Below are 24287 nucleotides of genomic sequence, written 5' to 3'. Positions count from 1 at the left end.
ATCTCCAGCCGCTTCATCCCTCTACAGGGTCGCAGGCAAGCTGGAGCCCATTCCAGCCGACCACGGGCGAAAGGCGGGGTACACCCTGGACAAGTCGCCAGGTCATCACAGGGCTGACACATAGACACAGACAACCATTCACACCTACGGTCAATTTAGAGTCACCAGTTAACCTAACCTGCATGTCTTTGGACTGTGGGGGAAACCGGAGCACCCGGAGGAAACCCACGCGGACACGGGGAGAACATGCAAACTCCACACAGAAAGGCCCTCGCCGGCCCCAAACCCAGGACCTTCTTGCTGTGAGGCGCCAGCGCTAACCACTACACCACCGTGCTGCCGCCAGAAAAATGTCTTGACTATATTTTCTATTCATTTTACAACATATGGTGGTAAATAAAAGTGTGACTTTTCATGGAAAACACACAAAATTGTCTGGGTGACCCCAAACTTTTGAACGGTAGTGTATTTGTGCTTTAAAAATGAATAAATAAACCTTGACCAAAAAAAAAAAAAAAAGGCTGTCCGGTGTGTGCCTGTTCTGAGAAAATCCACTAGAGGGAGCTCATGGATGTTAAAATGTAAAAAAAAAAAAAAAGGTGTGTGTGTGCGTGTGTGAGTGTGAGAGAGAGAGAGAGAGAGATATATATTTCTTCTTCTTTCTGGTGGACATTATGATGTTTCAGGTTTCAGTGCAATTCCAGGCACCATTCTTCTACTTAATTGCTGAAGTGATAAGAGCTGATAATCAGTGAGCAGTGGGAAGCGAACCCCTCTCCAGAAGGCGCTGGGGTTTGTCCCTCCTCTCCTACACGTCACAAGTTTGTCTGTATAAAGGCAGTGAAAGCAGCTGAAGGTCCGCGGGGTCCGAAACGCCGGAGACAAGAAGTGGAGAGAGAGAGAGAGAGAGAGAGAGAGAGAGGGGAGAAGAACGCAGCCCATGACCAACAGCAACCTGAAGGGAATATGTTCACAAGACTCTCCAAACTCAGTGCTTAATGTCGCAATGATCCAGCTGTTGGTGTGCTGTGGAATTTGATTGGGATGCGTGTTGGGAGCGCAGTTCCTGGCGACTCAGTTTAAGATCACAAGATGGGATCTCATGGGGAATCTGAACATCAACCGACTCTTACGACCGTCTGGAATTTACCTTCATACCTGTTGCTTTAGTTGTGTGTGTGTGGTTATTTTTTTCCTTCTCTATTTTAAGTGTATTTAATTAAATCACCAGCTATAGGTTAGATAATCTTTAAATTGAACTGGAACTGGAAACTCTCCTCGACTTTTTTTTTAAAAATATATATATATATTTTTTTTTTGACAAGTGAGAATCATGCATCTGGGCAAAGCACTTTTGTTTTTCCTCCTCCTGAACAGCGTGACCACAATCTTCTCGCTGTCCACTTGCACCACCGTGGACATTGACCACATAAAAAAGAAGCGCGTGGAGGCGATCCGGGGTCAGATCCTGAGCAAACTGCGCCTCACGAGTCCGCCGCAGGCTCTCGGACCCTCTCACGTGCCCGACCCGGTGCTGGCGCTTTACAACAGCACCAAGGAGCTGATCGAGGAACTGGGCAGAGAGCGACAGCAGAGCTGTGGGCAGGACAACACCGAGACCGAGTACTATGCCAAGGAGATACACAAGTTCAACATGATTCAGGGGCCGCACGATAACAGTGAGTACCCCGGATACTGCAGGTCAGAATGATCAACCAGTACAGGGTAACGAATTCAACTGGTCACGTGTAAATAAGAGAGAAACCGATTTCATCCCAAACTCGGAAGAATGGGAATGAGTTTTGGAGTGATGGTGCGTTTCATACCAATCGGAAGAAAAGGCACGAGTGCTAACCCTGCCCCTAACCGTAACGCCTTAACCCTCACCTTATTGTCATAACTTGCATTAGAGGCATTTAGCAGATGCTCTTATCATACCCAAAGCAGCCTGTGGAGCAGCTGGGGGCCCTTCGGCCATTCCTGCTGGTCCAAGGAATCAAACCGGCAACTTTTTGGTCCCAAAGCTGCTTCTCTAACCATTGGCTTCCCTTAGCTACAACTCGGGTGGTTTAGATCTTTATGAGTTTGCAAGCATTACACCAATTATCTTTAACAGCCAGTGATTAACCCATAGCTTCATTACAGATTCTCTCACCAGGATGGAGTGATGTACATCATGTGCCTTTGTTTTGATGTTCTGGCTCACAAACCCGAACAACCTCTGTGCCAAGTGTGGATTTCAGGTCCGCTAAAGTGCTTCTGACACTCCAGATATACACTCCCTTAGCTACTTTATCTGCTGTACCATACATGAGGTTTGTCATTACTTTGCCATTTTCGAAAAGCCATTGGTAATCCTTTGGTTATCAGGATACGCCTCACTGACCTTATGGTTTCCAAGAGCTCCTGTGCAGGAGATCTGGTGTGCGGTTCCATCAGTTGATCCTTATATCTTGCATCACCACTCAGCCATTAGTCTGTGGTCAGAGAATCTCATGTACAAGGATGCAGTTCAGCAGAGGCAGAAATCAAAACAGGCATTTTTAAATGAAGCTCATGTGCTCAACCGGATAAGGAGGAGATGTTACGGAAGGTGCATGGAAGAATTTTCGAGCTTCTTCTGATTGTTGCAGAGGTTCCTGAGAATATGATTAGACTAGCTCCCAAAAGAAATCGAATTTCACTTAGAAATCCCAAGGTTTCTCAGTGGAACTTTAGTTTTTATGGATGTGCAGGATGAAGCATTTGATCTGTTCAATAGGGCAGATCGACACGCATCAGTCATTTTCTACAGGTTCAGTGGAAACATTTTATCAAAGGTGGGCTCTCGAAAGTAGAAGTTCAAGGGAAAAATCTGTTTCTCTCTACTGTCAAAAGGAGATAAATATCCTATAATAATCAATACGTTGGACTAAGGGTCTGGCGTTCTGATTTGGCACTGAATGGTGTAACAGGGACAGTGACCCTGCTTCCTTGAGTGAACACAGAGGACAATTATGAACACGCTGAACTGTGTGTGCTCTCAAGTCTGAGCTCGGCAGCGGGCGCGCGCCTGGCCGTTCCGCTGAGCTCACGAGGCGCGCGCACTGTCCCGGGCAGCCGTTCATTCCACTGGAACCATTTTAACCGAGCTCATTAACTGTCCGTCCATGGAACAAGCTGTCAAAGTTTCCCCCCATCTCGGACTCCACCGACGCCATAACTGTCTTTTATGTAGGCCTTGATAATTGTAGTTTTACGGTTTCCCCGCTTTATAGAAGCCTTTTCAAGTTTTACACAAAAGATAAAAAGTATTGCTCTGAGAAGAGCCTAGGCGTTCTTCTGTCAGCTGTGGCCTCTTTTGATTAATAAAACATGTTTAAGTACCACTAGATATCCAATCTATGGCTTAATCCTCGAATCTCCAATGCACTGAGGTTTCAAGAGAACACAAGACCTTTTTTTTTTTTTTTTAAAGTAAAGCCCTTGGAAGCGTGCCTCTTTGGTGATGGAAGGGGGTCATTGCATCATGCATTTTTTCCCCCCCAAATCAACAGGTGTTTTATGCTAGAGAGACACTGAACAGACCGTCCTCTGGCTCACAAACAAATCCCTGTGCCAAATGTGGATTTCAGGTCAGCTAAAGTGCTTCTGACACTCCAAATATACACTCCCTTAGCTACTTTATCTGCTGTACCATACAAATGGTTTATGGTTGCTTTGCCATTCGAGAAAAGCCAGTGGTGATCCTTTTGGTTATCAGGATACTCCTCACTGACCTTATGGTTTCCAAGACAGGAGACCAGCATAATAGACAGCAAAGAAGGAAATGCACATTAGCAATTGTTGAATAATCCTTTTTTTTTTTTAACTTACCCTTTACTTTGACTATCAGGGAATGTCCTAATGCAGATACACTAATGCATATCACAATCCATTTTGGATGAGCCAAACTAATGACTTGGGCTTGGGAGTCTTCCTTGATTTTGTCTACTTGATCTAGACTTTAGTCCTCTTTTGGTTCACTAAAAACAACAGCTAGTGGGATCTTATTATTTTTCTGTAATACCCAACAAATAACCAGACCTGGCCTTAGACTGCTTACTACCCATATGATCTATTCAGTCTTATGACTGCATTCGGTGTTGTGGCTCACATCACTGCTTGTTTATGCCATAATAAGGTGTCGTTTGAGTTAAGTGGCACACATACCAGCATGCACACACCATCCAATTTGATAGGAACACCAATTTGATAGTGCACGTGCTCATATATGCAGTCAGCCAATCGTGTCTCAGCAGCACAGCGCATACATTTATGCAGATAGAGGTCTAGAACTTCAGTTTATGTTCTTATCAAACATCAGAATGGGGAAAAGTGTGATCGCTGTGATCTTAACTCTGACATGAGTGTTGGTGCCAGATGGACTGGTTTGAGTATTTCAGAAACTGCTGATCTCCTGGGATTTTCACTCTCAACATTCTTCCACAGAGCTTCCACAGAATTGGGGTGGGGGCCCTGTGAGTGGAGGGTCTGAAGGCTGAAACACTTAGTTGATGAGTGATCAGAGGAGAACGACCAGACTGGTCTGAGCTACAGTAACTCTGATAATCACTCTTTGCAACTGTGGCGAGTAGAAAAGGATCTCCGCAAACACAACACATCAAACCTTAAGGTGGATGAGCCACAACAGCAGAAGACCACGTCAGGTTCCACTCTTGTCAGCCATGAACAAGGATCTGAAGCTTTCATGGGAACAGACTCACCCCAACTAGACAGTTGAAGCTTGCATAAAGATCAGGTGATTATCCCCCCCCCAAAAAAAAGTCCAGTTTTCATTAATTTATGTCCATGATGGCCTCAGATTCTTATTCTTGGCTGACAGGAGTGGAACCCAATGTGGTCTTCAGCTGTTGTAGCCCAGCCACATCAATTTTGAGGTTTTGTGCTTGCTGAGATGCTTTTCTGCTCACCACGGTTGTAAAGCGTGATTATATGAGTTACTATATCCTTCCTGGCAGCCTGAACCAATCTGGCCATTTTCCTCTGATCTCTCTATACTGACAAGACGTTTCCACTCACAGAATTGATGCTCACTCAATTTTTTTTTCTCTTTTCTCCTTCCTTGCACCATTCTTTATAAACGTTAGAGACTGCTGTGTGTGAAATTCCCAGGAGTTCAGCAGCTTCTGAAATACTCAAACCAGCCCATCTGGCATCAACAACCGTGCTATGATCAAAGTCACAGAGCTCACACTTTCTTCATTTTGATGTTTGATGTGAACACTAACTGAAGCTCTAGATCCGTATGCTTTTTATGCACTGTGCTGCTGCTACATGATTGGCTGATTAGATAACTGCATAAAGGAGCAGGTGTTCCTGTTAAAGTGGATGCTGATTGGTATACAATCATTTGGGGGGGAATAATAATAATAATTTTTTATTTATATGTGCCTTTCAAGATACCCAAGGATACGGTACAGTTTAAAATAATAATTAAAAAAAAAATAACAGTGCACAGCAATACACAAACACTGAGAACATTGTACACTCGATGAAAACAGATACACAAACAGAACTAAGTACGGAAAACATTTAAGGGGGCAACACAGAAAGGGTGAAAAGATAAAAATACGGAAAAGGTCCATTTTTTTTTAAATGAAAATGAACACTTTTCTTTAAATCCAGTATTTTTTTTTTTTAAAGATTTTTTTTTGGGCTTTTTTCACCTTTATTGGATAGGACAGTGTAGAGACAGGACAGGAAACGAGCGGGAGAGAGAGACGGGGAGGGATCGGGAAATGACCTCGGGCCGGAATCGAACCTGGGTCCCCGGATTTATGGTATGGCGCCTTAGCTACCTGAGCCATGACGCCCCCTTAAATCCAGTATTAACAGCAAAAGCCATTCTTATATAACTTTGTGAGAACTGTACAAAGAGCCATATTAATTGAGTATTATATTAATAGATGGATAAAAGACGGTCTGCTCCAGAGGATGGGTAATAGTATGTGGCATTAGGTAATCAGCGATGGAGCGGGTGGGGAGGGGAGGATGTGGACTGGAGCTGCAGACAGCACTGCTTCTGATATATGGAATAGTAAGAAGGTGATGTAATTTCCAAGCAAAACAGAGACCAAAATTTCAGGCCAATACTGGAGGCCAGAGTCCTTCCCCTAACTACACACACACACACTTTTTCCCTCCTCTTCATCCCTGATCAAGTGGAAAAAGTCTTACTTCTGCAGCAAGCCTTAGCGCATTATCTCATCTAAGCGTAGTCAACCTACAAGTGTGTGTATGCCCTGATTTATTGAAAGGCCACCTCATTCAGAGTGCACACAAGAACGCTGTGTTGTAGTGCTGTTGCTTACTCTAAGACTTTAAATAGTCCAAGGAGTCATTCAGTGCCATTCAAATGGTCACTTAGCATCACTCAACAACCAAAAGAATGTAAAGTAAATGCTGCTGAAATACTTACCATGACCCCATTTTAAAGGGTAAGTGGAATAATATGTAGAGGAAATTTTGGGGGGAGAAAATACATACACTACCTCTTAAAATATCTTTTGCATTGGACTGGATAATGTCTATTTATGACTTGGTTTCCCCCCCCCCCCCTCAGTGTTTTATTTTAAGCGTTACCCAGACCTTAATATCTTTAAGTAGATAAAGAACATTGCCAGATTAATACCATTTAGTAGTCTTCTCTGTGACACTTTTTTTTTAAACTCCGGTTAAGTTTATGACACTGCACAGGCCTACATCAACATCCTTTTACTCTCTTGGTATTATTTCGTGTCCCAAATTCTTTCTCAGCCGCTGGCCGGCACGTGTCCCTCCATGTTCCTCTGTTCTGTTTACCTCCATTCTCTGACATGTCCAGCAGCCCTGAGATTGCTTTTTCAGAAGTCTCTGTGTGATGTCACCTGTCGGGAACAGGACCTTGCTTGGAGGTACATCCCAGACACAGGAAAAGAGGATGGGGAATGTTGGGATGATGGTGTCTGGAACAGGGCTGTTCTAAGATACAGTGCTTAGGGAGTGATGGCAGGCTGTAGTGGTTCCTATTCTTTCTTTCTTTCTTTCTTTTTTGACTCTATGGTTTTGAGGGAAAAAAAAAAAACAAGATTTAATCTTAGAGTTTGTCCTAATCATAGAATTGTATAAGCACAAACACTATTATATATCTGGTTTAAAAAAAAAAAAAAAAAAGATAGCTGGACTGGTTTGTCAATAGTAATCAATAGTATTGTCTCAGCTGTCAATGACATCACAGTAAACACAAAACTACGACGTAAGCATTTCTTTTTTTGAATGAAAAGAACAAACGAAAGTATTCTGAATAAGATTGTGTGGTATTTGCTTATGGGATACACGTTTAAACCATTTTTGAATATTTTTAGTCACACTGAAAAGCATTCAGGCCTGATTTCAGATACTGTAATAAGTATCGTGGTATTGGCTTCCAGTCTTAATCTGATATCAGCAGTTGTAAATCAGAATTTTGTTCACACAATTATGCCAACAATCCCCCACACTCACAGCCATGGAACAAATGATCTACAGACTAAAACCTTGGCAAAAATAGGCCATAATGTGAAGTCCACCTTAAACCATTGCAGTGGGAAAAATGAGGTCATCCAAAAGGAAACTAAAGCCTTGATTAGAATTTCAAATCTTCTCTCAAAGTGGGGCTTTCCACCTTCAGCGAAAGGACTACAGAAAGGCCAGCGGAGGGAGGAAAAAAAAAAAAGCAAAACAGTGAAGCACAGAACAAGTTTCTTTTGCTTTGTGGAAAGTTATGGTGCATAATTGTGCATGCTTTGAAAATGCTGCTTGGAAGTCAGACGTGGAAAAAAACAATTATTAGTCCAGCTGCCAAATCTGTAAACAGGTATTAAAGATCAAATGCAGGCAATGGTTTACAAGAACAACGTAACCCCATTTGTGTGTGTGTGTGTGTGTGTGTAAGCATAGCTTTCATTTTGGCATACAATTCTGAAGACATGGTGCACACAAAGGTACGTAAATAGTTGTTGACTTGGCTGCGAGTCTTTCCACGTATCTTATAAAATAATAGCCATGTGTTTGTTTTATTTAGTACCGCAAGCGCCAGGCCAATTACAATAGAAGTGAAGTGAGTTGCAGGGGAAAAAAAAAAAAAAAAGGACACTTGATCAAAAGAAATGTTTTTCTAAAGGTATTACATCTTTACTGCATAACAGTCCATTTGTCATAATCTGTTTATTACATAAATATAGCTTACCACATTTATCGTGGCATCCAACCAGCCAGGGATTTGATGCATTGCTAATGGAGTGTGGTCTGTCAGCAACATGCTCAGCTCTTAGAGGGCATTTAAAGTAGTTGAAACTGAGGCTAATCTGAGGATCATGAATGCTGGTTGTGTGGTCTGCTTGTATATTTGGGTCTACTTTTAGAACAGAGAGAAATCACCGTTTTCACCCAACGCCGTTTAACCAAAGTTCTCTCAACCTAAAACGCTAAGCTCTTGGGAGTGCACAGCTCAGAGACACCTGCTCTGTAACGGAGCAGGCGGGAGGAACCCACGCTGGTATCCCAGGCCTGCTCAGCCTAGTTCACCAACCGTATGAAGGACATTTGGTTTTCATTTCATGACTTCAACTTGTTGCTAACTCTTCCTCTGTAAAGCACAAACAGATGGGACATGGCTTTGGCTCTGCAATCTCCCTAAGCAAGTAATCATTTTCATTCACATCTGAGCAGTGGCGTTGGTTTCATTTCGAAACTGGGTGGACATACTGCTCATTACACCCAACCCATCACATAAAGTTTTGAAATTAAATATTAATAAAAATAAATTTGCTTCGGACACTTCACCCAGTATAGAGTTCTATAAGGACCATTTCCTTCAAATGATATCAATTAAACTTTTCACCCACTTTTAGCATGACTATTCATAATTATAGTGCAGCATTATGGGGGAAGCCATGGCTAAGTGGTTAGCTTTGGGACCAAAAGTTCGCTGGTTCGATTCCCTGAACCAAGCAGTACTGGCTCAAGTGCCCTTGAGCAAGGCGCCTAACCCCCAATTGCTCCGGCAAGAGTGGTGGCGTACCTTGTGTCTGATTAGCCAGAGAAAAACTGATGCGACTATCAGTTTGGGCAAGAACCCAGCCAAAACTAAAACTAACTGTTAACCGTCTCCTTTATTTTTATTAAACACCCACCCACCTCACCATCCCCTTCACTCTTGTAAAGACTTTTAGTCATTTAATATCAGATGCCTTTGATAACGCAGTTTATATACAAGTATGTAGGTTCTTTGTATTTAACTTTTGTACGATTGGGTAAGAAGTGAAACATGTTACAACCAAGTCAGATCTTTTGACACAACTGTGTACTTTCAAACCTTTAGTCTGATTATGAGAAATAGACAAAGAATGAGGAAAAGTTGTTAGTGAGGTAGTATCTAGGCAAAAGAGGGAGTTGAGAAGAAACTGAATAAAACCATGGACTGTTGGTTGAACAGAATAATAAAGTTGTTAAAAATACAGCATACAAAAGTTGTGCAGGTTTTGAATCTTTTAATGCTATCACAAGAAAAAAAAAATTACCAGTTCATCCATATAGTGCATGTTCCACTACTTTTGGCTAGCTAATGCAATTCTAAAATAACATTGCAATTTCATCGTCACTCTCATTTGTAAATACAGTTGTCTATAGTGTATTGTACGATATAAACGTAAAATGTCGCCGGGTAAACTTAAATTTAACAAGCTAGCTATCTCTTAGATACTACTGCTAGTTAGCCTGCGGGAGTATTTCCTGTTAATTCAGGATAAATCTACAGCTTGCAGGAACTCCATGGCTGATTTCTTACCGTAGATTGTCCCAGGTGCTTAGCTTACCTCAGTTTGAAGCAATCATGAGCAATTGCTTGGAAAATGTAGTGACCACCATCTGCTAAAGTAATGCTATATGAAAGAAGGTCCTGACTGTAGACTTGTAGAAAAATTACGCATTAAAGCATGATTTTAGCAACAAAAGTCAAACACTATATTAAAAAGGGTGCATTAAACGTACATGAAGGGCAGTTCACTTTGCTCCAAACACTTCATCACGATCATCTCGAATCTACATCTGGGCACATGAGGGAGACGGAGATCTGAGAATCCATAAATTTAGACTGCAATGCATCATAAAATGCACTCGAAGAGATTTACCTCTCCTTCCTTGCCTTGCAGATGACCTGATCTACTGTCCCAAAGGTATAACATCTAAAGTATTCCGCTTCAACGTCTCATCTATGGAGAAAAATTCCACCAACCTGTTCCGAGCAGAGTTCCGTGCCCTCAGAGTGCCCAACTCCAGCGCCAGCAGGAACGAGCAACGTATTGAGCTCTATCAGGTAAAAGTAATATTTAATTAAGTACGCAGAGTTTGGTAACCTATATTACTAGCTAACGTACTTCTATATTATGTCTTTTAACCACTTCGAGATGATGGATAGAATAATGCATTACAGTAATAAAGCACATAATAACAATGATCTTATTAATCCAAACATTAACCAAAGACACTGTAGTGGAAGAAGGTGATCCATAAACAACTTCAGTAGCCAAGTATGGCTCAGAAGAGGAACATGATCCTGATTTATGAATGAGTTCTTATAATTCCCAGATTCTAAGAATTCATAATTCTTAGTTTTGGACCCATGGAGAGAACAAATCTTGAGCAAAGCTATAACATTTGACCGGGCCATTAAACTGACAGACATTTCTAAGACAAACACAAAATCATACCTAACATTTATTGGCATGCCTGACTTTTTCATATTTTTAAGTACTGTAGTAGGATATATATATATATATATATATATATATATATATATATATATATATGTGTGTGTGTGTATTTATGCCACAGTGCTGCTGAATTCTCCATTCTGATTGGTTAGAAGGTGTTGATTAGTTTTCTATAAAACTACTGCTCAGGCAGTAAAGTAAATCATAGCTTTATATTAATGCATGCTATCATTGCCATACTAATAACTCACATAGAGACTTCTACAGTGGACTTTCCAAATAGATAGATTAAAAAAAAAATTATTGATGATATGGTAAGATTTTCTGACAGGTGATGTTCATTTAATATTTTTGGAAGGAGTCTCCAGTGTCGGTGCTTTAGGTTTTCCAACACAGGAATGTGTTTGTGTTTTCTCAGTAATATGAAAAAGTCCATATTTTTCTCTTAATGACTTCAAGAGAGCCTGGTCAGGGAACATCTGTTATAACAACAGATGTTCTACAACACTAAACGTAGCTATAAACAGACAAAGTATGGCATTGTCCTTTAGTAAATAAAAAGCAGTTGGCAAAATTTCTGTAAAGAGGAAGAAAACACTTTCGGACATACTGTGACTGGAAAACGATCAACTTTGGTGTGGCGATCTTCATATCATGCGATAGTCGATTATCTTCCCATAACATCATTCCTCAGTATGTTTTATTCCTTATACAGGCATGTGAGAAAATTAGGACACCCCATTAAATAATCAGCTTTTTATTTAGAAATGGTACACATACCAATATCCAGGCATGTTTTTATGTATTTTTCAAAAAGAAAGTGATTTGATTGCAATTTAACAACAAAAATGAACATTGTTTGACAAATCCAAAAAAAGAAAAAAAAGAAAGTATGTATTTCAATGGAGGAAAAAGTTAGGACACCCTACCCCCTAGTAGCTAGTGTTGCCCCCTTTGGCTGATATAACTTCAACGAGACGCATTTTGTAGCCTTTTACCAGTCTCTGACATCGATCAGGAGAAAGTTTGGCCCACTCCTCAATGCAGAATTCTTTTAGCTGTGAGATGTTTGAGGGGTGTCTTGCATGTACAGCCCGTTTCAAGTCACCCCACAGCATTTCGATGGGATTAAGATCAGGGCTTTGACTTGGCCATTCCAGGACTCTCCACTTCTTCTTTTTTAGCCAGTCCTTGGTGGATTTGCTGGTATGCTTTGGGTCATTGTCTTGTTGCAGTATCCAGTTACGCTTCAGCTTTAATTTTTTGACAGATGGTTTCACATTTTCTTCAAGCACCCTCTGATACACAGTAGAATTCATGGTGGATTCTATGATGGTGAGTTGGCCAGGTCCTGCTGCAGCAAAGCATCCCCAAACCATGACACTGCCCCCTCCATGCTTTACAGTTGGTATGAGGTTCTTTTCTTGGAAGGCTGTATTTGGTTTACGCCAAACATGTCTTCTGTTCTGGTGTCCAAATAATTCAATTTTAGACTCATCTGTCCAAAGAACCTTATTCCAGAAGTCGTGGTCTTTGTCTATGTTCTCTCTGGCAAACTTCAGTCTGGCCTTGATGTTTTTTTTAGAGAGCAAAGGTTTCTTCCTTGCACACCTCCCATGCAAGTCACACTTGTGCAGTCTCTTTCTGATGGTAGAGTCGTGCACTTTCACATTGACAGTTGCCAGAACCTGCTGTAATTCCCTTGATGACACTTTAGGATTTTTCAGGACCTCTTTGACCATCTTGCGTTCTGCTCTTGGGGTAAACTTGCTCGGACGGCCAGATCTTGGCATGGTGGCAGTTGTTTTAAATGTCCTCCACTTGTAAATAATTTTGCGAATGGTGGAATGGCTAATGTTAAATGCTTTTGAAATCTTTTTGAATCCTTTACCAGAGTCGTAAGCGGCCACAATCTTCTTTCTGAGGGCATCAGGAAGCTCTTTAGACCTCACCATGGCGCTCACCTCAACATCCCAACTGTCAGGGCCACACCAAACTAAATTTGAGGTTTAAATAGGGCAAGGCTCCATTCAAATGCTGGGTAACGATGTACTAATCATGTGCACCTGACGTGATGCACCTGTTTGGGATTTTCAACATTTTAAGAGGGATAATATAGGGGGGTGTCCTAATTTATTCCTCACCAGAAATTGCATTATTTTTTAATTAAATTTTACAGAAAGTTTTAAAAAGGCTTTTCTTATTTTTTTATTGTTTAGTTATATTACTTGGATCCCTCATTTTAATTAAAATTTACATTAAATACCCATATGTCCAAATATATTTTAAAATACACAGGATTTCATGAGGTGTCCTAATTTTTTCACATGCCTGTATATACTGTGATTTATTCTATCCACATTCACTGGATATGAGCAACCGCGTGCTCTGATTGGCTACTCTACTACAAGGCTATCAGCTCATATACCGCGAGTAGAGGAAAAACAAAATGGCGGCGCGTGTTGCTGAACCAACCGCGGACGAAATAAAAACTCTACTTGAAAACAAAACCACAAAAAAAGCGCAACAAAATATGGAATAAAAGTATTTGATGATAAGAACACATCTTTTTTCAAGAATTATTATTGTCGCATTTTTCACAAATTGCTCCGGTCATTTCGCCGGTTTGTTTACACTCTAAGCGGAAATTATTTTCTCAGACGTTTTGTATATTTATCGAATTTACAAAAAAAAAAAAAAAAAACCGCACCGTTTCTCAAAATCCAGTGAATGTGGATAGAATAAAACAGTTATTCCACTCGATCTCGTCGTGTATGGCTTACAGACAACTCGGTGCTACGCGCCTCGTCAGCTATCAGCTCATGTACGACTTGATTTCGTGGAATAACTTAAATATCTCACAATCACATTCCCCCCTCACAGTTACAAAGCCTATGTTGTCTGCAGGACTGTCATATGCAATAGAAGAGATAAAACACCTCCTAATTCCTAACAAAGCCAAGATTTTAACCTCACTGAAAAAAGTAAAGGTTTCTTCAAGAAAAAAAAAAATTTCACACAATAACTCCCAGGCTAACAGCTGCTTAGCACTAGTCATTATTATATATGATCATAGCTCTGAACATGGGACCAAAAAAAGGATACTGAATTTGTGTCAAGTCCTCCAAGTCTTGTTTTTTTTAAAGCACTGATCTTTATTCCAGGCACTGAATGGATTATACAGGAGTGTATTTGCACAATTCAGCTGAACAAAGGAAGTATTCTGAGAAAACCTGACTAAAGCTCGCTTTCTGCCACTGTCATAGCCAGAGCACTGTAATGTAATACATCAGCGAGGATGGGAGTTTTAGGAGATAAATTGTGCATAGTGGCATATTATATACACACACATCTACTATATGTGCACATGTATATACTACCACTATACATAAATGAGGTGTGGGGGGATTTTCGGTTGGTTTCCTCATTAATCTCCCATGAGAGGCTGGGAGCCGTGATCAGGTTCCAGCGTTTCCTGCCAGGGAGACGTGCGTCTCCAACCCTGCAGGGCTACGCTTTAGGCCCAGCCTGACAGGCCTACAGATGTTTTCCAGGAGCTGTGCAGGAGATAGAGGGAGTGTCAGCCACTGGAAGGAGAAGGGGAAGGGGAAGGGGGAGGGGTGTACGTGCGCCCCCGCAGTATTCGTTTGGTCGAATGTCTAGCTTTAGCGTGGGCTGCCTGAGTGGTCTCAGAGGACCTTCAGCCTTAGCTCGAGTCTCACAGGAGGTTAGATCAGGTCCTCAAGGGGTGCAAAAACTTTGCTTTTCCCACCACCTGTTGTATTCTTTGTATGCCTGATGGTATATGGGGGAGTGATTGTATCAAGGAAGTTGAGGAGTCAGACGCTGTGGTGTAGATTTTGGAACAGAAGACTTGCAGCCACTTCAAGACTTCCTGAGCAGGATGATCTGGTCATTTTTTTTTGTGTTTGGGATAACACTGTTATGAGTGTAAACCAGCGTCGTGTAAAATGTTAGAGAAGCCGTTATTTCTAACTGCTAAAGAAGGCTAAATTCAAGCAATAACATGTAATATGGGGATATCTCTTGCGCTGGGAGTCACATTTTCCATAAGTGAGAGGGGAGAATGCTTTGGCCTCGGGCATCCTTGAGTGTCTGGCTCAGACAGTGCTGGCCAGGCCAATGTCTGGAGCTTGTGTGAATATGAGTGTGCTTGCTTAGTGTATTTTACCATATGACCCAACTACTCATTCTGTCAATCAGATGTTTTATTTTGCTAATAAAACACTATAAACAAGTATCCCAGGAACAATTTTGACTTAAAATAAGGATGTCCTCCTTGACCTTCACGTTACACGGAATCCCCAAAGAATGGAATCCCATGCAAACACAGGATGTTGCTGTTTTCTGTTTGTTCAGATCATTAGATACGACGAGCACATTGCAAAGCAGCGGTATATTGGGGGAAAGAACGTCTTGACCAAAGGAACGGCTGAGTGGGTCTCCTTCGATGTAACGGAGACTGTGAGGGAGTGGCTCACACACAGAGGTGAGTTAAAATGGAAAGAATCAACGTTTACGTCTGGTTGTTAAAAACGTAAGATGTTCAGGACGTCTATTAAAAGGCTGTCTGGAGATTGTGGATAGAAATTTTTAGAATATCTAAAATGAATATCGTAGGATCTTTGCATGGAGTTGTTGCTACACTTCCCATATCTCCGAGTCCATATGATTTAGCTTTCGAGTTTCTGAGGATTGTTACAAAGGTCGGCAGCACTGAAACTGAACTGAACCCCTTAAACGCCAAGAAATCTTTGGCAGATCTGAATTTCTTCACTCACCATAACCTTTCCTATTAATTTCACTGTAATTACCTAATAATTCGTAGTGGTTGCTGAAGATCAATAATGGAATAATGAGCCAGGAGATTAAGGGGTCAAGTTTGCATATTAAACAATAAAAAATAAAAATAAATAAATGTATATATCCGGAAACAAGTACTAAACAGAATCATTCAGAAAATAAATGTATTGGCGAGGAAGTAGCAGTTGTCCCAATCTTAGCTGGAAAAAAAAAAAAAAGGGTTGTAATGAACAGCCAAAATGAAAATGTATGAAATATAGTTTCAGGAAGTAAAAATAATCTGTATTAATATGAAAATGCATTTGACAGGGCACAGGATTACAAAGCACTTGGTCAGCGACTAGCATAAATTGCATGCAGCAAATTCTTATACTTTGATTTATCACTGTTTGACTATAGTCCTGAGCACAGATGATATAAAGGCAATAAATCAAAAGAAGAAAAATTGAATAAACGTCATTACTCTGAACGTGGTCTTCTCGCTGTGCTCTACAGAGACTAATCTTGGCCTGGAGATCAGTGTGTATTGTCCCTGTCACACCTTTAATCCTAACGGTGACATTATCGAGAACAAAAGAGAAGTGTTGGAAGTTAAATTCAAAGGTAAGCTCGCTAACACTCAGGGTTTGGTCTTTTTTTGTTTTTTTCCTAGATTGATTGGTAATTTGGGCAGAAGAGCGATGAAATGCAAGTTCTCCAGTTTAATAATAAAAGGAAAAGTAGACTTAACTATTCATTTTTAAAATATTTTTAAAGTGCAGCGCACATTTTATCATTAATATGAAATTACTGTGAAGATGGTTTGCATTGCGAGTAGTATTGTTTGATTTCTATTCTACAACTAGATAAAACTTAGCATTATAGCATAGATTATCTTTATCTGTGTAGGGCTTCCGTCATTTGATTGTCAGCTCATCTCTGTATTTCCCTTCCCTTTTTTATCTGGAATAATATCATTCCCTTCTGAACTTTCATCCAAAACATATGGGTCCGAGTTGTAGTTGGAGATAATGCGCAGAGCAAGACAGAGATCGCGAGCTTGATCATGGGAACGCGCTCGGGTCTGCAATCTCACTTAGTAATGGGGGCCTCAGGGTCTGGGGGGATTGGAAATGCTCCCTAACTCCATCAGCAGTCTCCACTGCAAGGAATGCAATGCTGCCACGGGCGCTCAGACTTTTGGCCCCAAATTAAAGAGGGGCGTCCGTATCCACTGGCAACGTCCCTCTTGGGACCTGAGCTGCTTTTTCTATCAGCGGCAGATTGGATGAGCAGACAGGCGAATGCAGGGGAGAATAAGCATAGAGGGATAAGATGCTGTGGAATGACAGCCAGTAGAAGTTGAGAGATGCTGGGCACGGGCTCAGCTTTCATTTGTCCTTCAACGTACAGCGAGCTCTGTTTTGCCCCATAGGTATGGATGGAGAGCACTACGATAACCGCTTGGATCTTGGCCTGCTCAGTGGGCAGAAGGAGTACCCTCTTCCACATCTTATCCTGATGATGCTTCCTCCCCATCGCCTGGACGTGCCGCCTACATCAAGACGCCGCAAACGGGCACTGGATACCAACTACTGCTTCTCGTAAGGGGGCGCTATTTTTTTGTTGTCTTTAAATGTTTATGAGTAGATGATGAAGGGAAGCACAAGTTCTTTCCTTTATACTTCACAGGATGTCTTTACTGTGATCGGACACAGCAAGAAATCAGTATTACACAACATGCAGCCACAGAGAAAAGAGACATTTATATATCATCGTCACTGAAGTGACCGTACCGGTCCTCTGTTGATCACATTCTAATTAATATTAGCACGCCATGTTTTCCTCAAAAGGCTATATGACTAAACTATTTAATTAGCATCTGACAACTTGGTGTATTATAGAAGAATCAAGTTGGGATCTGTCCCCGTGTTCAAATGAGAGAGAGCTCGTGTGTGTGTGTAGCACACCGGCTCCTCAGAGCCACGATGCCTGGGTTTACCTTACCGACAGCATTAGACACCTGGGCCCAGTCCAGGAGAGGAAAAAAATGACACACCTCACAGTGGAATTTCTGAGCCTCCGAAAGGCACAGCTTGAGCTGTTTATAAGGCAATACAGAATGAAAATAGAAGGCTTAAAAACGTCAAGTAAGAATTGGCTGTATTACTTCATTGAGGCTATGGAAATGTCATTGAATGAATGCAGCAGCTGTGCCAAGAAAGCAGAGCAGCAGAATAAAAAGGTATAGAGTGCATAAGGAAAAGAGTCGCAAGACACTGGAGCAGCTAATCATCCTGCCTCCGTCTCTGTGCCTTTCTCTCTTCCTCCACTGCAGTAATTATGAGGAGAACTGCTGTGTTCGCCGTCTTTACATCGATTTCCGACAAGACCTGGGCTGGAGATGGATCCATGAGCCTAAAGGGTACCACGCTAACTTCTGTTCAGGGCCATGTCCTTACTTACGCAGCGCTGACACCACACACAGCTCGGTGAGTAAGATCTCATCTCATCTCATGATCTCTAGCCGCTTTATCCTTCTACAGGGTCGCAGGCAAGCTGGAGCCTATCCCAGCTGACTACGGGCGAAAGGCGGGGTACACCCTGGACAAGTCGCCAGGTCATCACAGGGCTGGCACATAGACACAGACAACCATTCACACTCACATTCACACCTACGGTCAATTTAGAGCCACCAATTAGCTTAGCCTGCATGTCTTTGGACTGTGGGGGAAACCGGAGCACCCGGAGGAAACCCACGCGGACACGGGGAGAACATGCAAACTCCACACAGAAAGGCCCTCGCCGGCCCCGGGGCTCGAACCCGGACCTTCTTGCTGTGAGGCGACAGCGCTAACCACTACACCACCGTGCCACCCCGTGAGTAAGATCTCATCTCATCTCATTATCTGTAGCCGCTTTATCCTGTTCTACAGGGTCGCAGGCAAGCTGGAGCCTATCCCAGCTGACTACGGGCGAAAGGTGGGGTACACCCTGGACAAGTCGCCAGGTCATCACAGGGCCGACACATAGACACAGACAACCATTCACACTCACATTCACACCTACGGTCAATTTAGAGTCACCAGTTAACCTAACCTGCATGTCTTTGGACTGTGGGGGAAACCGGAGCACCCGGAGGAAACCCACGCGGACACGGGGAGAACATGCAAACTCCGCACAGAAAGGCCCTCGCCGGCCACGGGGCTCGAACCCGGACCTTCTTGCTGTGAGGCGACAGCGCTAACCACTACACCACCGTGCCACCCCGTGAGTAAGATCATTAAAATAAATAAATAAATATAATTAAACCGCAAATTGTGTGATGTAAATGCATTATTTTCATTAAGCGCCTTAATAGTATAATCTTCCTCAAAACGTCGTGATGAATATTCATGAAGGTCTTCAAAGGGCAGTGCTGAACACAAACTTGGCATGACTCAACATTATAAAAGATAAAACTGGGCGAGACTCGGTCAGGAGCAGGACGAGCAGTTGTAGATATATTCTTATAAATTCACTCAGTAAAACTTGTTTTGGGCGGCACGGTGGTGTAGTGGTTAGCGCTGTCGCCTCACAGCAAGAAGGTCCGGGTTCGAGCCCCAGGGCCGGCGAGGGCCTTTCTGTGTGGAGTTTGCATGTTCTCCCCGTGTCCGCGTGGGTTTCCTCCGGGTGCTCCGGTTTCCCCCACAGTCCAAAGACATGCAGGTTAGGTTAACTGGTGACTCTAAATTGACCGTAGGTGTGAATGTGAGTGTGAATGGTTGTCTGTGTCTATGTGTCAGCCCTGTGATGACCTGGCGACTTGTCCAGGGTGTACCCCGCCTTTCGCCTGTAGTCAGCTGGGATAGGCTCCAGCTTGCCTGCGACCCTGTAGAACAGGATAAAGCGGCTACAGATAATGAGATGAGATGAAACTTGTTTTGACAAATGTTGGCGATCCGATTTAAATTTGCAGTAATACAGATGTAAAATGTTTTCTACAATAACCAATGTCTCTTATGTAAGGAATAAAACAACTGGTTTATACACTACCGTTCAAAAGTTTGGGGTCACCCAGACAATTTTGTGTTTCCCATGAAAAGTCACACTTTTATTTACCACCATAAGTTGTAAAGGCAATGAGCAAACACATTGTACCATTAGAACACTGGAGTGAGAGTTGCTGGAAATGGGCCTCTATACACCTATGGAGATATTGCACGGAAAACCAGACATTTGCAGCTAGAATAGTCATTTACCACATTAGCAATGTATAGAGTGGATTTCTGATTAGTTTAAAGTGATCTTCATTGAAAAGAACAGTGCTTTTCTTTCAAAAATAAGGACATTTTAAAGTGACCCCAAACTTTTGAACGGTAGTGTAGATATATAATATAAAATATATGGACTGTCTGTGAAAAGTCCGCTCCTGTTATAACGTACATTATAGCAGCTATAAACAGTCTTCCCTCCCTCACAAAATGGCAGGTCCTACACCCAGAGGTCTTTCCTGAGGCAGAAAACCTAAAGAAACCTCCAACTGTTTCTTTAAAGTGCTAGTTCTCGAACCTTCTGACATGGGAGACCCCTTCCATTAATGTCAAATAGTCTCCTCACTGAAAACTTCACCATATCAACAATTACGCTTTGTTAAATATTTTAAATAATATTGCTGGCTTTTTTTCATGGTATATCAGATACATTCCATTTAGCTAGCATGATATTGAACGAGTAGCTGAATGGAATGTATCTGATATACCATGAAAAAAAGCCAGCCAATAATATTATTATTATAGACATTCAATGGAACAATTATAAATTTTACAAAAAGTTAAGAACAGGGGAGTAACTTACCACTGGCAAACAAAGAAATGCTGATTCTGGTCCAAAGTAATTCATTGGTCGGTCAACCCAATGTAAATTCTGTTGCTCATGCGCAGAAGCAAACTTTCTCATTGAATATTCGCATCAGCTCCGACATGTGACATCATGTTGTCTTGACAACCATGCAATATCGTAAACCATATTCAACGCTCATTGTCCACTGGATAGAGTGATGTAATACACGTAGGATAAGCGCTATGCTAACAATATTGCATGCTATCAATCCAAATGAATGAAACCCACTAGAAGAGAATAGAATACATGTTTTTATTCCATTGAAAAAATGTCCTGTATGTATAATAATATTACATATTAAATGTTTATGAGACGTGTCTGCTACACAAGTCCAGGTGAATGAGCTGTTACTTATACTGGCACGACTGTCTAAGCTGCCGTTCGAGAAAATTCAGTCAGCACCAGTCAGAATCGAGAATTCAACAACACTGCGGTATAAAATAATTATAAATGCAATTTATGGCAGGTAACACACACATCCCTTTAATGGCAGGTGTGTGTAAATTCAGATTTGCCATTCACATCTGGGGTGATCCGATCACAGTTGGACAGCTGAGATAGATAGCCGTTAACAGTGGGCATGTACAATGCAAGGGTCTTCACTGTGTCTCCAGTGGCCCTTCATGACTGGGTTGCCAAATCTGCTTGACAAAAACACCCTAATGTTACTTCAAAATCATCCCAGAAAATGGTAAATACCAAAATGCAAAGTATATGTGCCAGTGACAAATTAAACCATGAGGTACTCACGATTAGTATATAAAAGCTATGCATATACATAAATCAGAGAAAACATGACAGGAATTATAATCAGGGCAGAGTTACCCCAAAACTTGGTAATGCAAAGATCCATGTCAAATGGTAGAGCAAGCATCATGTTAAACACTCTCCCTGTGTCCGAAATCGCTCCCTACTCACTATATAGGGCACTATATAGTGAGGACGCCATTTTGTAGTGCTGTCTGAAACGATAGTGAGGATTATTATACCCTATATAGTGCACTCAAAGTATCCCACAATGCATCACGAAAAATAGTGTACAACGATGGTGACTAACCAAAGCAATATATTCCATCATGTATTGCGGTCACGCTGAAAGAAATCAAAAGTCTCAAATTTGATTTAATAAAAGGCAGCGGCAAAGAAGAAAGCATTCAGCCTTGATTTAAAAAAAAAAAAACCCTGAAAGATGCAGGTACTTTGTGTTTATTAATGTAGGAAATGCGCTCAGTATAATATGGATTTATCACAAAAACACATGCATGTATTTATTATTTTGAAAACCCACCAGCCGACTGATCTGGCACGTTTTAACTGTGCGACAGTAATGACGTAAATACCAGCACGACGGAGTAGTGTCCGAAAGCGTTTTTTCATTTTACCAATGAGCTCACTATATAATCCTCTATATAGTAATTCCCTATATAGGGAGTAGTGAACGAGTGAGCGATTTTGTACACAGGGTCTATCTAATGGTGAAGGTGATCTAAATTTCATCATACCTTTGGGAAACCTGGTACAAATCAGTCACAGATTTCCAAACATTATAACATGGAGAATATAGAGAAGCAGCCTTGGGCTCAAAGGGTCGCTGGTTCGATTCCCAGGACCAGCAGGAAAAAATGTGAGGGGAGTTGAGTGAGTGAACAGCACTTTCCCCTCCCTCTGTATCATGGCTAAAGTGTCCTTCAGCAAGCAAGGCACCTAACCCCCAACTGCTCCCCGGGTGCTGTAGTATAGCTGCCCACTGCTCTGGGTATGTTTGTGTGCTCATTGCTCACTTGTGTGTGCATGAGTGTGTTCACGGTTTCAGATGGGTTAAATGCAGAGAAGGAATTTTGCTGTGCTTGAGTGTACATGTGACCAAATAAAGGCTTCTTCTTCTTAATATATTTTATAACTTTTAACACAATGTCCAAATGCCCTAAAAATGCTTGTAATATCTAATTTTTTTTTTTGAATGAATGAATGAATTTCTTTTATTTCGAACATGTATAAAAAATGTAACTATTTGTACATACAAAAGAAAGAAAGCGAGAAAGTGACAAAAAAATTTAATAAATAAAATACATAAAGAGCTAAGACATTACAGAACACTGCACATTGTTCGAAAAAGGAGTGGGAAGAAGTACAATACTTTTTTAATTTCCCACCCCCTTTTTAACTACCCCGAAATCCAAACTTCATTAATACACCTATAAAAATATATACCATATATACACTTCATGAATATCTATATAAATATATAATTACAAAAATATATACAGTACTACATACCATATATATATATATATATATATATATATATATATATATATATATATACACACACACTTCATAAATATCTATATAAATATATAATTACAAATATATATATATATATATATATATATATATATATATATATATATATATATACATATACACACACACAATATACACACTTCATAAATATCTATATAAATATATAATTACAAAAATAAATATCTACTACATACCTATCCCTGTAAATATGAATATATAAACTATCCCCATAAATAAATAAATATATACCATATATATCATATACTAAGTTAGTTCTAATATAACAAATCAACCCTATTCTATTTATCCCTCATCATCCTCCATTGATTTTTTTTTTTAAATATTTCTAATTTTAATAAAAGAGCCAAGCAGATAAAGTTTAAAACTTGTAGAAAAACGTTTGCCATTTTGGTTATTTTCACTTGAATAGAACATAAAGGTTAACTATTAAACCTGGCCTTCCCTTGTAGTTGCTGAGCCTGTACAACACTCTGAACCCAGAAGCCTCAGCTTCACCGTGCTGCGTACCACAGGACCTCGAACCTCTAACCATCCTCTACTATGTTGGACGAACACCAAAAGTGGAGCAACTTTCCAACATGATTGTCAAATCCTGCAAGTGCAGCTGAGAGCTTCAGCACCAGTGGCAGCCCTTCAGAGGTCTTACCACCTTGGCAAGAAAAGGGAGGGTTAGAGGGGCCAGAACTGGACTAAAAAATACCTCCATGCTTCCTTCTACTCCACTTTCAGGCCCTGGAGCATGACATTTTGAAGCACTACATTTCCTGTAATGAGTTTTGTTCCAAGTTGGCTTTGCCATCAAATGCTAACCCTTGGACTTCCACGTAGACCATTTGGGCTGACCCCAACATCCCCCCCCCCTCCTTTTTCCCCCCCTCTCAACTATACCTGTTGCTTTTACATTTTGAACTGTCTGTGCCACCGTATAAATATCTTGGGCATTTCTGAAGCAGCTGAATTATATTAAACTGGCAGCACTCACTTAGTGACTAATTCAGAAGCTGCTTTATCCAGAATGTCTTAGCAGCTGTGGTCAGGACACAAAGGAAAACTGATAATCCCTACTGGATATATCAAAACAGACTTAAGAATTAACAAGCGCATTGCCTGGCTGACCCTCAGGCGACTGTCAGATTTTTGTTTATAGTATAAAGCCTTGATGCACAGGATTTGTCCTTGCTGAACATCGGACTGTGGTCTTCACAGTTTCCCCACACTGTTTGTCTACAAGACAGACTGACAAATACAAGACATGTCATGAATAATATTAGTAAAGATACATGCTGGAAAGAAATGTTTGTGAGAAAATGTTTTGTTTTGGGTACTTACCTCTGTTACCTATCAGACTTTTTAGGTTTGTTCAATAGGCCTACATACAGCAGACAGTGTAATGTAAAGTATTGTATGACACGACATGAAACCAGATCACAAACTGTACATTTTTTATTTGTTTTTTAATTGCTATTACCCTTGGAAAAACATTTTTTAATTAAAATTAGTCTTGGA

The 24287-nt window shown here is 41.0% G+C and overlaps 1 protein-coding gene across 3 annotated transcripts; it reads left to right on the top strand.

Annotated features, from left to right (window-relative positions):
* Positions 1-698: 698 nt before the first annotated feature.
* Positions 699-24287, top strand: tgfb3 (transforming growth factor, beta 3). Of its 3 annotated transcripts, XM_060934641.1 has the most exons (8): positions 702-1176; positions 1378-1679; positions 10212-10375; positions 15153-15282; positions 16092-16199; positions 17011-17179; positions 17914-18067; positions 23231-24287. In XM_060934641.1, the coding sequence occupies exons 1-8, from the start codon at positions 1103-1105 to the stop codon at positions 23387-23389; spliced, it is 1260 nt and encodes a 419-aa protein (XP_060790624.1). In that variant the 5' UTR covers positions 702-1102; the 3' UTR covers positions 23390-24287. The 3 variants fall into 3 exon arrangements, with proteins under 3 accessions (XP_060790626.1, XP_060790624.1, XP_060790625.1); XM_060934643.1 differs by lacking the exon at positions 16092-16199 and having other exon boundaries at positions 699-1176; XM_060934642.1 differs by having other exon boundaries at positions 1086-1679.

The sequence above is a fragment of the Neoarius graeffei genome, chromosome 11 (genome assembly GCF_027579695.1).
Source record: "Neoarius graeffei isolate fNeoGra1 chromosome 11, fNeoGra1.pri, whole genome shotgun sequence".
NCBI classification, from domain to species: Eukaryota; Metazoa; Chordata; class Actinopteri; order Siluriformes; family Ariidae; genus Neoarius; species Neoarius graeffei.
The sequence above is the reverse complement of the archived record's forward strand: the minus strand, read 5'-3'. Positions and strand labels throughout refer to the sequence as shown.